At 35.6% G+C, this 17,416-nt stretch overlaps 1 protein-coding gene across 1 annotated transcript in view; it reads right to left on the reverse strand.

Annotated features, from left to right (window-relative positions):
• The window catches only part of LOC129233671 (somatomedin-B and thrombospondin type-1 domain-containing protein-like), a 34,368-nt gene extending 17,186 nt beyond the window's left edge, over nt 1-17,182 (reverse strand). The window contains exon 1 of the mRNA XM_054867647.1: nt 16,998-17,182. Coding sequence (XP_054723622.1) covers nt 16,998-17,178 — 181 coding nt within the window. The 5' untranslated portion in view covers nt 17,179-17,182. The remainder of the gene's footprint in view (nt 1-16,997) is intronic.
• Between the last annotated feature and the right edge of the window lie 234 nt (nt 17,183-17,416).

Here is a 17,416-nt window from a genome sequence, read left to right on the forward strand (position 1 = left end):
GAACTGGTCTATAAACCTTCCGAGTACCAAACTGAACAAACGGTGAAAGTTTCAGCCAAATCTGTCGGGTAGTTTCTGAGATCTTAGGGAACAAATTTACCAAACTCCATTTTTATATATTAAGATATTAAATTTTCTAGCATTAATTGTTATTCTTGTCAGGCCACAATTATTATTTAGTTTTATCAAGAATTGATAAATATCGAATTCAACATCGTGGAAATAGCTGCGTAGAACTACGAACTACGTAGTTTGCATTAATCTTTGACGTTTAGTAATGCTTCTTGAATTCTCATTTCTTTCTACGTGGGCCAGAATATCCACAAGACTTTGAAAATTAATTTAAAAAGAATAAAGCGAAAAAATCATACGTACGAACAAAAATCACAACACTTTTAGCATTTTCTTCGTTACCATGTGCGTTTGTTTTGGTTTTTAAGTCCGCCATTAGACAGTGACTTCAGTGCCCCCTATAGTTCGTTGGAGTTGCGAATTGTTTCAAAAATAATGAATGTTGAGGCTGGTCAAGCAGTTACTGTTATTGGCGCTCGGTATCGCAACACGGTAATGCACGGGTGGTTGTGGGCTTGTTGACATAGATCTTTGAATTCAAATAACCCCATAAGAAGAAATTTAAAAATGTTAAATCACACGATCTAGTGTGCCAATTCTGATGACCGAAATGAGAGAGTACGCGACTAGGAAATGCCTTATGCAGTAATTGAAATGTTTCACTCTCTCTAGCTGTATGGTACAATAACACCCCATTTTTACTAACCCTAAACTCTCAACTGTCAAATTGTTCTTTTTTCATGGCTGCCAACAATTTATGGAAAAAATGGTGTCAAATTCAAATCTTGCGTTAATTTTGGGACACCCTTTATAAAGAAAAATGATTGCCTTGTTGTGTCTGAATGTGCTATTCAAAAGCGTTATCTTTTCAACTGAAAAAACGTGATGCTAATTAATTTGCATTTTTCTTCATATGTGGTGCCATGAATGTTATTTCAACATGTCTATAATTTCACAAGGTTGAGCATACGAAGCAGCGCAATAAATTTGCTATTCTCCACTTTGGTTCTTGCTATGAATATGTTCTATTATAATTCGTGCAATATGGTATTTTTGTGATTTTTAACTATTGTTCGTGGTAATTTCACTGCATCATGTTATCATACATTAAAAAATACGGTAAGCAGATTTGCATATTATTTACTTGTGCGTAATAAGCATATATTGTAGACAATAATTTAGATTTTTTAGATCCGAAAAGTAACGACTTGACCATAATTACTCAATTACCCCACCCCATTTTTCTTTACCTATTTGTGTATTAAATTTAAAAAAAAAAAAGGCTTTGGACAATGTGCTTATTTTAGATATTAAATTAAATGCCTTTTCAACCATTTGTACTTTACAATTATTCGTTTTACCAGCAAGTTTCAGTTTCAGATTTTATGGTGGAATATCCTCTACAATATTATCCTTCAATTTAGAAATATAATCAGTACCTTCCTGTTCCGTGAAGCAACCAGGGGGGGGGGGGTTCAAAGGGCACCCCTCAGGTTGCACACAGCCCCGTTCTCCTTCTCCTCCAGAATGCTGAGTTGAATGTTTCTTAAAAATATTTACTATTGGGGGGAAGGGGGGGGGACGCATCTTCAGAAAACAAAGTGATTTTAATAAGGAAAAAATAAAAGGGAAAATGGCTGGTATGATGAGGAGTGTGAAGAACTGACTAATAGGAAAAACCAAGCTTACAGGGTTATGATTGGAAGACACTCTACTAGAAATTCAGCTGAATTATATAGGGAGTTGAGATGGGAAGAAAAAAGGATGCTTAAGTAAAAGAAAAGAATCTTAATGGAAAACAAATACAAAGATATAGAGAATATGAAAACCCAGAGAGAAGCACGAAAATTTTATCAATTGGTTAATGATATTAGGAAAGATTTTAACTCTAGAACTACAACTATCAGAAAGAGAAATGGTGAATTGACATGTAACAATACAGAAACAATGATTAGATGGAGAGAGCATTTTAAAGAGGTGCTGTTCGGTAATGACAGCCCGGTTGATGAAATTGTTACCATTGAAGTACCTAGTACTCTTAGACAAACACAAGATATGCCTGTACCTACCTTGAATTGGAGTATACCTTAAAAAATCTTAATAGAAACAGGGCCCCTGGCCCAGATGGTATTAAAGCCAAACTATTTATTGTCATTGCACCGGAGTTGAACAATGAGCTTTTAAAGTTCATTAGTGATGTGTGGAACCAGGAACAGATGCCCATTGAATGGGAAGAGAGTTCAATTTTCACCATCCACAAAAAAGGAGACATGCTGAACTGTCGCAACTACCGTGGTATCACACTTCTGAATGTGGCTTTTAAGATTTTTTCCAACATCCTATTTCGTAGACTTCTTCCGTATGTTTCAAAAATTGTAGGAAACTATCAATGTGGCTTCCTGGAGGGGAAGTCTACCATAGACCAAATTCACTCTATAAGACAAATCCTGGAAAAGACCAAAGAGTACGGAATTGATACCAACCATCTGTTCATTGACTTCAAGGCAGCATATGATTGTATCAACAGGAATAAATTGTTCGAAGCGATGTACGAATTCGGAATCCCTCCTAAGCTTATCAATCTTGTCAAAATGACTTTGCGAAGCGTAAAATGCAGAATTAAGACCATGTCTGAAGTATCGGAGGTTTTCTATACAGAGAGAGGCCTTAGACAAGGAGACTCTCTGTCTTGCATTTTGTTCAATTTAGCCCTTGAAAAGGTTATGCGAGATTCAGGTATCAACACTAGAGGCACAATCCTGCAGAGAACTATACAGATATTGGCATACGCGGACGATATAGACATCGTTGGGCGAAGAAAACAGGATGTGGTTGAGGCATTTGTTGCCCTTGAGAGCGCTACCAGGGAGTTGGGCTTGGCTGTAAACGAGGAAAAAACTAAGTTTTTGGTTGCGAGCAGTAGAATACATGATGTGCAGTCGCTTAATATTGGAAACTATACTTTTGAAGGAGTCACCCAGTTTAAATACTTGGGTACGCTTATTACCAGTAAGAATGAGTTTAAAGTTGAAATTGGAAATCGAATTTTGATGGCAGATAGATGCTGCTAAGAGCCAATTAAAATCTAAGCTCCTTCCCATTAATACAAAAATAAACCTATACAAATCCCTCATAAGACCGATCATTTTATATGGTAGTGAGACATGGGCAATTAATAAAACAAAGGAAAACAGACTTCTCATTTTTGAAAGAAAGATCCTTCGGTCAATTTTTGGAGCAGTAAAAGAAAATGATGCTTGGAGAAGTTTATATAACTTTGAAATGTACCCAACATCTTAAGAGTAATTAAAGGCAATGGAATCAGATGGCTGGGGCACGTATTTAGGCATGCAGATCTGGACCCAGTTAAAAAGCTAACTTTTTCGAAGATTGAGGGTACAAGGAGAAGGGGAAGACCAACAACAAGGTGGCTGTATAGTGTTGAGAAGGACCTAAAAATTTTGGGAGTGAACATGTGGAGAAATCTGGCAACGTGTCGTACCACCTGGAGGAAGCAGACGGAGAAAGCCTTGGGCTGCACCAGGCTGTTGTGCTGATGAAGAAGAAGAAGAATAAGGAAAAAATAATGATGTTGGGGTAAAACTTTAATTTATTTTAGAAAAAAATCTTGGAGTTAAAAATTCTCAATAATTTCAGCTGATTGGTCATCTACTCCCCCCCCTCACTCCAATTTCTTTTCTTTTTTCCTTAATATTTTTCTTTTTTCTAGTTCGCCTGAAAATGAGAAAGTTTTCAAAATGCTACTCGGCTGAATCTCCCCCCCCCCCGCCAATAGCATTACGGAGCATCTCAAATTTCGTTTCCTGATCTTCAATTTCACAAAATTTTGCGAAAGCTCCCGACAACAGCGCATGAAACTCTGTTTGAAAATCACTTAAAATTGCGTTTTTAGAGCTTTAATTTCGAAAGATTGCCGGCCCTAATGTTACCAAATATGGCTTTACAATCACGTTTTTAAGACTTCAATTTCAGAAAATATTCGGACAAGGGCCTCGGAACCTTCTTCCTTAAATATCATCAAGAGGTTTTTGAAACATGACTTACCAAAAATTTGAGTTAGAATAGCCTCTGAATCACTTCTTCTAACATCATGAAATTCTTCTTAGGTTTTTAGAACTTTAATTCTAAAAAATTTCCGGGGGGGGGGGGGAGCTACAGAATTCCCTTCCTGTAAAAATCTTCAAAATTGTCTGCAATTGCGTTTTTGGAAGTTCAAATTCGAATAATTATAGGGGAGAAAAGGAATTGATTTCCATCTATTTTTCAAAAAATAATAACGATCGGGCAGAGTCCCAGAGTTCCATCCCTTTTTCTAACGTCAATAAATATGGCATAAAATCACGTTTTAAGGCTTCAACTTCTATAAATTTTCACGGAGCCACTTGAACCTTTTTTTCTCCATAACACCACAAAGACCGTCTAAAATTGCGTTTTTCGAACTATATGTTTCAAAAATTTTCCGGGGAGAACCCTCGGACCCCTCTTATTAAAAGAGATTTTTTTTCAATTTGTACCACACTAAAACTATTTTCTAGTTGTGCCACTGCTCCTGTTGTCATATTTTGACAGGCATAAAAGTTTTATTAATTATCTATCACTTAGAGATTAGATAGATATTCAAAGTGACTTTAATTTAGATATTAAAATATTTTCTTCTTCCAAAATGCATTATTAGCATATCAGAGGAGCTGCTGAACTAGGAATAATTTCGAGATATGAAATAAAATCTTACAGCAATGTTGCGAAATTTAATATTTACACTTTATTTTTTGCATAAATTAAATGCCAAACTTTTTTTTTTTTTTTCATTTTATATCTGTCCACAAAACTCCCTCAATATTTCCCTCGAACGCCAGAGCATAAAGGCGCTCAAAAAACATTTGCACGACGGCGCCGATCAGGCTTAGCGCGGCCCTGCGTCATGAAGCTGCCAACATGATGCCTTCATCTCATTTACAATGACGAGAGCTTGTCTACCCCACTAGCCAAAGGGAAAACCGTTATATTGTTTCCTTAGTCTAGTTTAGTTTACATTTTTTCTCATTCTTGGAGAAAAATCTCGCACTATAATGATGGAGATTCAATTTAAAGTGCAAGAAGCTGTCCATTTTGCTTTAGAAAATACTAAGGTTTTTAAAGATAAATTGCGCTAAAATGAGAAATTTTAGACTTAAGTTTCGATATATTTTTTGCCACCCATACAATATTTTAGATATGCTTGTATCATCTACTTCAATTAATGTGTTAGAAATTAACTATTTTTTATACCTCTTATTTTGCTTCATTGGCGTCGTCAGCTGAAATTTATACGCCTACATACACACACACGCACTCCTGATTGCGAAAAACATAATTTGAATTCCAGATGTCAAAATTCAAATTAATTATTTATTTATTATTTTTTTGCAATTAATTTTTTAAGCCAAAATTTCACATAAATTGCCTATTAAACTGATGAAAGATTCCTCACATTCCTTAATATTTCATGTTTTAAAAAAATTTTTCGTCATCAAATGAAGCTTCCAACAATCTTTATCTTCTTTACTAATAATAAAGCTGAAAGTCTCTCTGTCCGGAGGATGTCTGGATGTCTGGATCTCTGTGACGCGCATAGCGCCTAGAACGTTCGGCCGATTTTCATGAAATTTGTTACAAAGTTAGTTTGTAGCATGTGCACCTCGAAGCGATTTTTCGAAAATTCGATGTGGTTTTTTTTTTCTATTCCAATTTTAAGAACAAAACTATCATAAGAGGGACGAGTAAATTACGAAATTATCATAACGTGGAACCGTAACGTGGGTACAAGCCAATTGGCGAGAAAATTCACCATACATTATTTGTAAATATACAGGCGAACCAAAAGATCTTTTAATTTTTCTATTACGGGCAAAGCCGTGCGGGTACCACTAGTTTTATCAATAAATTGGAAAGTAGTTGTAGAGTTTAATTTTTAGAGAAAAATCCTAGGCTCAGTCCGGAGCTAAAGAGCAAAATACATTACTAGAGTCCAAGAATTCAAACGCAGTTTTTCAAACGTACAAAATTGCCGTTTTGCAATGCTCGGAGCACCTACAGCTGTGCAAGTTGGTGCAAGTTAGTGTTGAACTCGGAAAAATGCTCTCCAAAGCGATTTTTTTAAAAAAATATTTTATCTCAGTTATGCATATTTATTTCTATCAAATTATTTTTATATTTTCAGGTAGGAGTGGCATTGTGTTCTAAAAATGAGCTCTTAACGTAAATTCTATTGTCTATGGGAGGGAGAGGGAATTTTCACTTTGTTCGAAACGGAACTCGTAACATGTTTTTTAATCTGATTCTTTCTGACATGCGATTTAAATCTTCACGAATCAAATAAGGTTGCGAAGCAATCTTTGGGGGTTGGTGAGCGTCAACGATCAGGGGGCAGAGCTACCTGGTAAAAATAAAAATTTATGCAACAAGTTGTTAATTCTTCTCTTGTGTGGAAATACAAAATATTTTTCCTTGAAAAACTTCGTACGTAAAATAATAAATAAAATATTTAATGAGTTTTACTCCCTATCGAAATTTTAAAAAAATGCAATACAGTGATAAAACTGCATAAAAACTTATAATTACGAAAAAATTGTATTTATAGGCTTATCAACGTATGCAGTCTCCTTTATCACTGCCTAATTGAAATTTATATTTTTGAAATAAAAATTTTAAAATATTTTTTTATGGGGGAGGGGGGGGGGGCGCCGAAACGAGATCTTGCCCCTGTTCGAAAATGACCTAGTTACGTCTCTGCCACCCCTCCTTGTACGTTAAAATACTGTCTAACTTTGATAATGCAAGTTGTTGTATGATAATAAAATTTGCATGTATAGATCAAAAAACATTTATAATACTTTTTGCCCAAAAAATGAACCATAATTTTCCACAAAATTATCTCAATAATATCAATATATATTTATTTACTTATTTATTAGAGTGTCCTGAAAAATGAAAATCGGTTTTTCAAGTCGCACATCCTTTTATATATTTCCTTTTAGATCAAAACAACTGTAAAAAAAGCTTCATATAATTTAAACTACGGCTACCCGTGCCGACTTGCGCCAGAAAGTGTAAATCAGCCCTGTATACTAGGCCGAATAAGATTTTCTTTCTTTCTTTTTTTGGAAGTCCGAAATTTTATGTTGATAAAAACGTTGCGTCCATAGCCCCACATGTACCACAAAAATATTTATCCAAATTAAAAAATATTTAGGTGTCCATCAAGAGGCCTAAAATTTATAATTTTCTTCAAAAAAAAAAATGTTTTTCGATTTACCTTTTCAAAAATTACACATACATTTAAAAAATAAAATATCAAGTTCAAAAATTATTAGCGAACACATTTTCAAATCAACTTTTGCAAATGAGTAAGAATACATTTAAAAGAAAAATTTAACTTAAAATTGAAAAGATCCATATTTTGAGTACACGTGGGAGACTTAAATATCGCAAGAGAGCAAAAATTGCTATTTTACGCTATTATCGACTTTATTGTTTATATATTTTGTCTTGATAACTTCTTAAAAATTACCTTACATGTTTAAAAAAAATATATCAAGAAATTAAATCAATTTTTTGAAGAAAATTTTAGGCCTGCTTGACACCTAAATATTTTTTGATTTGGATAAATATTTTTGTGGTACATGTGCAGCTAGGGGGCAACGTTTTATAAACATTAAATTTCGAACTTCCAAAAAATATTTTTTCGATTCGGTCTAGTACAGTGTTGGTTCTCACTTTCAGGCGCATGTCGGCACGGGTTACCATTGTTCAAATTGTATGAAACTTTTTTTACTTTTCTTTTGACCTAAAAGGAAAAATATTACAGGGTATGCGACTAGAAAAATCGACTTTCGTTTTTTATATTTTTTTGGGGGGTGGGGGGGGTACCCTAATATCCATTTTATTATTAACTTTTACATTCCATTGAACAAAACCCAACTAACTTTTACATAACACAGAACAAAACTTAAACATAAATATAAAGTTTAGAAAAAATACAGAATTCAATTATTATAAATTCACATAGCAGTAAATTAAACACCACTTTAAAAATTTTTTTGTATACTCAGTCAGCCATGCTAAGAACAGAAGTGGAATCTGCAGTTGAGCTCAAACTGAGATAGTGCGTTTTAAAGTTTGGCTCTTCCATTTGTTTGATTTAGATGTCATTTTTTTTCCAGAATTTTTCTAAAAAATAGTTCCCGATAAAATGACCCTAAAACATTTCTTTTATTAAGCAAAATGCGAAACAGAGAGCAACTCGCGCGGTTACAATAACTCATTTTTTCAAAAGTGCAGAGGTATGACTACGTTTACTACTGTGCTTACCACGACCATACAGTGAACTGAAACTCCAGTGTGAGTTTACGTTCAGCTTTAGAAACCATTACGCAGTTTTGGTTTGAGGTTTCTGCTGGAAAGATAAAGAAAAACCAATTTAGTTTTGATTTGGACTTAGACTGGTTTGGAAAAAATCAAAACTCAAAAGCTTTCATTTTCAGACAGTAAAGTAACATTGCAAGGGAGGGAAATTATACTTATTTTTCTTTCAAACAATATCAAACATGTTTGAATGCCAATGATTGCTATTATTATTTCAAGTTTCAAAGGCATTCTAAAACAGAAAACCTAATTGTTATGAGTTTATGAGTAGACACACCATACCCAATATTATTGGTTGAACCACGATTTGACTTATTTCTCGTTTTGACTAAGAAAGCTCTCGGTTATAAAACAAAAAGGCTATTTTTTTTCTAATGAAACTTACCTTTATGTGTATTTCTGTCAAGCAGAAAAAAAAGATGCCTGGTTTGCAAATGTTTTTTAATGCTTAATCCTTCATATGTTTCAAGAAAAATTAAGAAACCCTATTTTTATTCATAAAAAAATCAAATTTTCCATTGTTTCCAATTTTTCCAGAAAAACCCCGGTGGAAAAAATCCGTTTTTTCGCCACTTCAAAATTTCCGGAAATTTTACATCTCTAGTTCTGACGGAACATTTTCTGAATACATTTCACTTCTTTTGGGGTGTCCTGGTATCCACAAACGATGTTACGCTTTGAGGGGGGGGGAGGAAAATCACGATCAGCGAATGACCTATGAGAATGGGGAGGGAGGGGGTAACAAAAAGTGTGATTTCATATTTTCTAATAAGAATATGTTTATGCTAAATAGCGTGACATGTGACAAGGCGGGTAGAAGGAGGGGGATATAAAGCGCGGTACATTGTGACGAAGGGGGAGGAAGTCAAAAATGGTGAAAAAAAGTATATTATTTCTAAACGGCTCCTTCATGAACATATTTTATTTCCTTTCCTCCACACAATGAGTTCCTCATAATCGCTCTGCCATAAATTAGCATCGGTGAAGCAAAAAAAAAAAAGCTTGTAAACAGATTTTGCTCGTTACCATTGCATCGAGATGCTCCCTCTTCCACAAAAAACAGAAACATTGAAAGAAATGTAACATTGAACAGAATAAAAAAAATCATAAAATAGCATCTATTTTAATCAGATTTATAAAATCAAAAGAATGAGAGTTTTCTTTAAAATTATAGATTTAATGAATACGATCCTGAGGAAAATTTCCCCCCCGGTGAAAAAATCTCACCCATAAGTATTCTTTACGCAGCTATTTTTAACGAAACAAACTGAGCATTTATATAGTGAACTAGTGGTACCCTCACGGCTTTGCCCGTAGTAGAAAATTAAAAGGTCTTTTGGTTCGCCTGTATATTTACAAATAATATACGGTGAATTTCTAGTCAATTGTCTTGCCCATGTTACGGTTCTATACGTTATGATAACTTGGTAATTTACTCGTCCATCGTATGATAATTTGCTCGGTAAAATGTTCTTAAAATTGGAATAAAAAAAAGAACAAAATCGAATTTTCGAAAATCGTTTCGAGGTGCACACCCCTATGCTACAAACTAATTTTGTGCCAAAGTTCATGAAAATCAGCCGAACGGTCTACGCGCAATGCGCGTCACAGAGATCCAGACATCCAAACTTTCAGCTTTATTATTAGTAGTAAAGATTAAAACAAAACTATACAAAAAAAGTCTAAGAAATTTTTTTTGTGGGGGGGGGGAGTCACATTTTGCTCTTTTTGCGAACTAAAGAAGTGGTTTTTGTAACTTCGAAACATGTTTCTGTGTTCCACTGTTTCATTTCATGCAGTATGCAGTTGGCACAAAAGGGCTGAAGAGTTGGAAAGTACATGACCGACTCCGCCTCCTTTACCTCAAAATCACTCCGACTCCGCAAGCAATGGCTGAGTTGCGGACTTGGAGGGAGAACGACCGACTCTGGCTCTTGGAATTTTAAACCTTCGACTCCAGACTCCGACTCTTTTACCCAGGGGCGCCTACTTGCAAAAATTATTGGGGGGGGGGGGGGCGGACATCACCGGGGCTTTAAGGGGTTATGTAATCTCTCGGAGGTCCCCCCTCCCCCCAAAAAATGTTATATTTTTGTACATTGAAAATGCCATATTTTCTGGTGTGTATAATTTTAACAAACAAACAGTATGTGTGATGGCGTTTTCGAAGTAAAACAATCTAAAAACTGGTTTACAAATTTTCTGGTTCAACTATATCATGTCACTTGTCTTAGTAAGAGAAATATTTTTTTTTGTTCTATTTTATGGGGATCCTTTCAGTGCCGTAGCTAGGCATTGATAGATATAAGATAGGACACTTGACTTGCATGGACGAGCACTATCAGAGACGCCGACTTTTAAAAAAAATTGGGGGGGGGGGGAGGAGAACAGCGGGGTCTTGCCGCAGGAAATTTTCTAAATATGAGATGAAAAAAGGAAAAAATAAATATTAACGCGCACAGTATTTTGGTAAAAAGGTAATTTAATTTATGCATGTTTTTTTAAGACCCGTTGTTTTTTCATTAGTGATATCAACTGACATATTCAAGCATAAACGCAGTCTCTCAATGTCTAAGTCATTTTTGAAAAACTTAGTTAATTTTTCAAAATTTGTTTCACCTCTGCTTAATAAAAGCAAGCACTCTTGTTCAACTACAATGACCTGTGTGAGTCCAGTTGATGCAAATCACCCAATGATGCAAAATTGCACCATTTCATAAACCTCAATGTATTGCCTTTTGGGTGCCTTGTAGTACTCCTTTGGGATTTTGAAAGTGTGCGGCGAGCTGACTTCGTTGTTTTCATACTTCTTTGGTATACGTCGATTCCGAAGAAGCGAAGGATCATCATTTTGTGAAGGTTTTTCTTTTAAACACAATTCCCAAAAGCATTCAAAACTATCACGCCTCCCATTTAATATACAAATCAAACCCTCATATATTTTTTCAAGATCAGCAACACTTAGATGAACGGCGCAGTGCGGCTCAGAGGCGACAGACTTGACTTGTATCTTCGCGCACTGGAACAAATTCTAAGTGTGCTTGTAGCACGAACCACTATCATTTTTCACACCACTCGTTTTCAGGGGCGCCGACTTGCAAAAATTATTGGGGGGGGGGGGGGCGGACATCACCGGGGGTTTAGGGTGTTATGTAATCCCTCGGAGGTCCCTCACACCCAAATAAAGGTCAGATTTTTGTACTTTGAAAATGCCAAATTTTCTAGTGTGTGTAATTTTAACAAATAAACAGTATGTGACACGGCATTTTCGAAGTAAAAGAATCTAAAAATTGGTTTACAAATTTTCTGGTTCTACTGTTAAATCATATCACTTGTCCTTAGTAAGAGATTTTTTTGTTCTATTTTATGGGGGAGACGTGCAGTGCCGGTAGCTAAGCATTGATATTATAAGGTAGGAAGGACACTTGACTTGAATGGAAAAGGCACTCCCAGAGACGCGGACTTTCAAAAAAATGGGGGAGGGGGAACCGTGGTAGATTTTCTAAATTTGAGATGAAAAATAGTGAGTTTTAAAGTTTTTTCAAAGTATTTTAAAGTCATATAATCAACATTAGAACCCCAAAAACTCGACAAGCCTGACACATATTTTTTTGGCTTTGAAAAAAAGGAAAAAATAAATACAAACACGCGACAGTATTTAATTACGCATGTTTTTCTTTAAGACCAGTTTTTTCATTAGTTATACCGGCTAACGTATTCAAGTGTAAACGCAGTCTCTCAATGTCTAGGTTAGTTTTGAAAACTCAATTGATTTTTCAAAATTTGTTTCACCTCTGTTTAATAAAAGCAAGCACTCTTGTTCAACTGCAATGATCTGTGCGAGTCCAGTTGATGTAAACGCCCAATAATGCAAGATTGCACCCATTTCACAAACCTCAATGTAAAGTGCCTTTGGGATTTTGAAAGCATGCGGTGAGCTGGCTTCGTTGTTTTTTATACTTTGGTATACGTCGATAACAAGGAAGCGAGGGAATCATCATTTTGTGAGGATTTTTCTTTTAAACACAATTCCCAAAAGTACTCAAAAACTATCACGCCTCCCATTTAATATACAAATCAAACCCTCATATATTTTTTCCAGATCAAGCAACACTTAGATGAGCTCGCCGCAGCGCTTGCCCACCGGCAACAGATTTGACCCGTAAAGTTCGCGCACTGGGACAAATTTTAAGTGTGCTTGCAGCACTATAACACCATCATTATTCACACTACTCCTTTTCAGTTAACCTGCTTACTACCGTAATAATTATTTGTTTTAACTCATTACTGAATGTATTTTACAAGGTAAACTATCTTCAAACAAGGAAAATAAAAGATAAATTTATGAGTTTAGAAAACATAATATAACTAATACTTTTTTTTTATTTATTGGGGGGGCTCTGCCCCCTCAAAAATATTTTTGAGGGGGCTCGGGCCCCCTCAGGCCCCATGGAGTCGGCGCCACTGCTTTTACCCTCAAATCAGCCCGATTCCGACTCTTGGAATTTTAAACCTTCGATTACAGACTCCGACTCTTTTATCCTAAAATCAGCCCGACTCCGCAGCCCTAGGCACAAAAGTGGATTTTCTCCTTTTAGTTCTGTAAACACTTTCTTGAATACATCCAATTTAGAAGCACTTTTCATTTCTCACCCATCTGGAATATAAATCTCAATAACGACCTATGTGGCACCTATAAAGAGAATGATTCCCCAATAAAGTACTCTTAAACCATTTACAGTTTCTTCTTCACACTAAGTCCCCATTGAAGTTTATTATGAACCTACAATATCCTATTCATTTACAATATCCTTGTTAAAAAAAGTCTTAAAATTTATGGGGCATAATCCCCTTTACCATTCTTCGCTTTGAACATAGATGTCACTGGGTTCGAATAACTTCACTGTAAAAAAAAGTCAGTTAACTCAATGACCTTTTCTCCATGAGTATCAAATATCAGTTTCGAGCTATAAAAAGTCGCGTTACGAACTGCAAGTGCCTCAGAAAAAGAAACAGGAAGAGGATAAAATATCCATAACATGAGTGAACAATTTAAAAAAAATGTGCGAATGATTTCCTACTGAATTGACTCTCCACCTCCCCCCATCACATTAAAAGAAAAAAAAAAGAGTTTTTTGTTAATCCACTTCGTCTATGCTCGAGGGATTTGGATTTTGTGATCTTTAAGCTGCACACAAAATTCTTGAGTTGTTTTTATGTGACTTTATCATTTGTAATTCTGTTTGAGTTAGTATATTTTTTCGAAAATTTTCAAAACGAAGAAATAATCTGTTTGAAAGTGCATTGCTGCTACCAGGGGTGACAGCCCCTTAAGTTCAAGGGCGCACCCCCCCCCCTCAATATCGCGGAGACCCATCTAAAAGCAAGATCCCCCGAAAAAGAAGAAAAATAACCCCCAAAACAACCCTTCCTAAAAATTCCAATGCCGCAGTCTGCGCCATGCCCCCCCCCCCCCCTAGGTGGGCAGCCCTGGCTGCTACAGAATAAGTTCTAAAACACATCTCTGCAAACCTACCAAAGTTATGTTTTAGTAATCCCATTTATTACAGCGTGTACGATTGTCGCTTTTTCAAACATGTCTAAAATAAAATCTAACGGGTTTCTCTTTACTGAGTTTTGATATAGTAGGACCTTCTCAGTTTCACGAACACAGTGGCAACAATTCTGTGGCTTTAAGAATGAAGCGTCAAAAAATAAGAACTCTGTAGGTAGTGCATGCAAAATGGACTCTTCAATTTTGGAATAGCCAATAACCGAGCTGCAGTCATATGTTCTCTTATTAAAGCTGAGGCTGAGATAGATCGAGTATTTTTTTTTTTTTTTTTTTTTGCGCAACATTATCATTTACAATTTACATTTTTACAAAAAGTTAAAAATGCATAAGAAGTTGCTTAGTCAAAAACCTATATTTTCGTGAAAATATTATGTTTTGTCGGTAAAATGTATAGTAAATGCATCTTTTTCATCAATAAACCAAAAACCGAAGAATTTCGGACAAAGTCCCAATAATTCAAGGTCTCTATTGAAAACCCAAGCCCTGTGGCTCTGTTAGCAACTCGTACTACTATACGCTCTACAACTACTTCTGCCTCGTTATTTTTTTTTTATTTTATTTATTTTTATTTATTTATTTTTATTTATTTATTTATTTATTTATTTATTTCCCACTGCAACTTGCCAAAAATGTTTCGAATTCGGCAAATTTTCCTCTGACGATTTGGAAAATTTGGAGACGGTGCAGACAATATTTGGAGACAATATCGCATTCCCCCTCCCTATTGATGCCTACTCTCTTTTCATTAGGTGAAGATGTGATTGCACGTATTTCATCATTTGGAGTTTAATTCGGAGTTTAATTCGGTAAATTCAGAGAATTTCTTCCATCCAAAAAATTAATTTGCATGTTGTAAAAGATTGGCTCACAATTCCTTGAAAATTGAGTTTTCTGTTTCTTTTTTATCATTCTTTTGAATGTTTCCGAAAAGAACACGGCCTAAAATTTTTTTCCTAGTCATTATTTTGAAAGATTATGCATAATTTCCTCGTAATCATCAAAATGCCAAGCGAACAGAAATCGTGTATAATTTCAAAATCATTATCGCACGCTTTGAAGCCTTAACATATTCGAAATTAAAGGCTCGATGCCGATACATAAAGCATGTTTTTCACAAAATAAACGTCAAAACGAAGGTGAACGAATCAATATCTCTGGCATATTCAAAACAAAATTAAATTGATCTACGACTATTTGCAACCGCTGTGCCATTTCCGAATTATTAACGGGTTGCTTTGCGGCATGCCCGGAAATTGCAGTTTCAGCACGGAATCAGAAAGCAAAGAAAATCGAGCCTCCCGTAGAGCACAGCAAGTTCGAAGAGTATTCAGTCAAATTTTTTGCTCATTAAATTTTACCTCCACAGCACTATAGGGAACATTGTGACCTTCAATCACAAGGTTTGAAGAGCAATGACTGGAGCAATAAGGTGAATTTAATAGCATTTTTTTTCTTGATGCGTTCTTAATAGGCATACGCACGAATAAAAATAAGTTTTAGATTTTCGCAAGTTTCGGAAAAAAGGGTATGCTGTTCAAATGTCCAAAACATTCAATGACGTTCCTTAAAATAGTTTTCGAGAATACCTTTTGTTTCAATAGTTATTATGCAAAAATTAGGAATTTTGACTGTTCGAGTTCCGTGGATTGATTTAGATTATTTAAAATTGGGCAGTCAAAACTTTGGAGTTGGTGCTCATTTTACTACTAATACAAAGCCCTATCAAACTTATGTTTCAATCTTTTTAGGGGCTCCCTTATGAGAGGTCACGAGAAGTCACCAGGACCTCCCAAAGTGTAACTTATTTAGCAAATTTGGATACAGTACATTGCAATATCGCTTCCCCCCACCCCCAATGATATCAAGTTAACAAGGTAATTAGACATCAATCACTTAAACCCAGTCAAAGAGGTAACCTTTGCAAGTGTAGGAAAGTACCAGGAAAAGTGGAAAACTTCGCACAAGGTCGATAGACTGTGTAGAGACATCAGTTATCGGTCCTTTGGAAGAGCATGTCTTGTAATGTTGTAATAGCTATAGTTCAAGAAAAATGAAGGAAGCCTAGTGTCATTTTTCATAAGATGTAGCTACAGTGGTGGTAAAAAAAATTGCATCACCCGCGGAGCAAAGGAGAGGAATATCATTCCGACTGCATTCAACACACAGTCAAGCATCCCGTATCCCAGATGATTTGGGGATGTATTTCTGATCAAGCAGTTGGTGGACATCACTTTGTGCAAGGAACAGTAAACGCTCAGGTGTATATTGGCATTTTGGAGGAGAAATTGCTTCCTAGTATCCGGGATCACTTTACTTCAGTTCCAAACGTCAATTTCCAAGATGATTCTGCTCCGTAACATATAGCAAAACCAGTAAGTAACAATTTAAAAACCTTTATCCTGCCATTAGACTTAAATTGACATGGGGGTTAAGTAATTTTTTTTTCCCTAAACTCACACGGAGGTTTAGAAATGGAAAAATGAGCATGGGGTCGGCAGTTTGCCTTGGCCCGGAAACAACCCCGATCTACGTAAACATGTATCGGATTCCTGCCGTTAAATGTTTATTTCATAAGTTTTGCAGAATTTCACATACATTCATTGTTAATCGGTCGACCAAAACTTCTCACATAATCCCATTGTTGTGAAAATGCGAGGGTGGTGCAATTTTTTTTACCACCACTGTAGCTTCGTCCGGAAGAGCTCGGAGTTTCATTCGGTAAATTGAGAAAATTTTCTTCGTCCCAAAAAGTTAAGTTCTAGGACCCCATATTGTTTCAGATAAGTCTTCGATCAATGAAGGTAGATACATTACCTTTTATGGTATCGCGAATGATGGCTAAATGATTAGGAGTTTTAACATTTCTTAGAAAACTTTTTCTTTCAAAATGGAGTCTCAGTACTAGTCTCCACATTTTACAACTCACCTCTCTTGGCCTTGGCAATAGATTTTGTATCACAACTACTACCGAAGCATCCCCTAGTTTGCATTTGGTCTGGACACGGTGTTCCGCCATTCCTGGGCAGACGAAGAATTTTTCGTTCTCTGACCATCGTTCCAGCCCCACAATCACTGTTGCATGTGGACCAAGGGCCCCAACCAGACATTTCGCAGTCAATAACTAAAAAAAGAAGAGATGTGTTGAATTCAGGTTTTATTTTTTTGGTTAAAAGCATTTTTAATGCAATATTTTTCTCTACGGTAGTTACGAATTCAAGTCGGTACAAGTTACGTCTTAGAAGTGACTTATTCATCTCAGACAAGAATGTAAGCTGTGTTGTAAAAAGAGGTACATTTATGTCAGACAAGTAGAGAATAGTTTTAAAATTCATAAATTTTTTTTAA

The sequence above is a fragment of the Uloborus diversus genome, chromosome 1 (genome assembly GCF_026930045.1).
Source record: "Uloborus diversus isolate 005 chromosome 1, Udiv.v.3.1, whole genome shotgun sequence".
Classification (NCBI taxonomy): Eukaryota; Metazoa; Arthropoda; class Arachnida; order Araneae; family Uloboridae; genus Uloborus; species Uloborus diversus.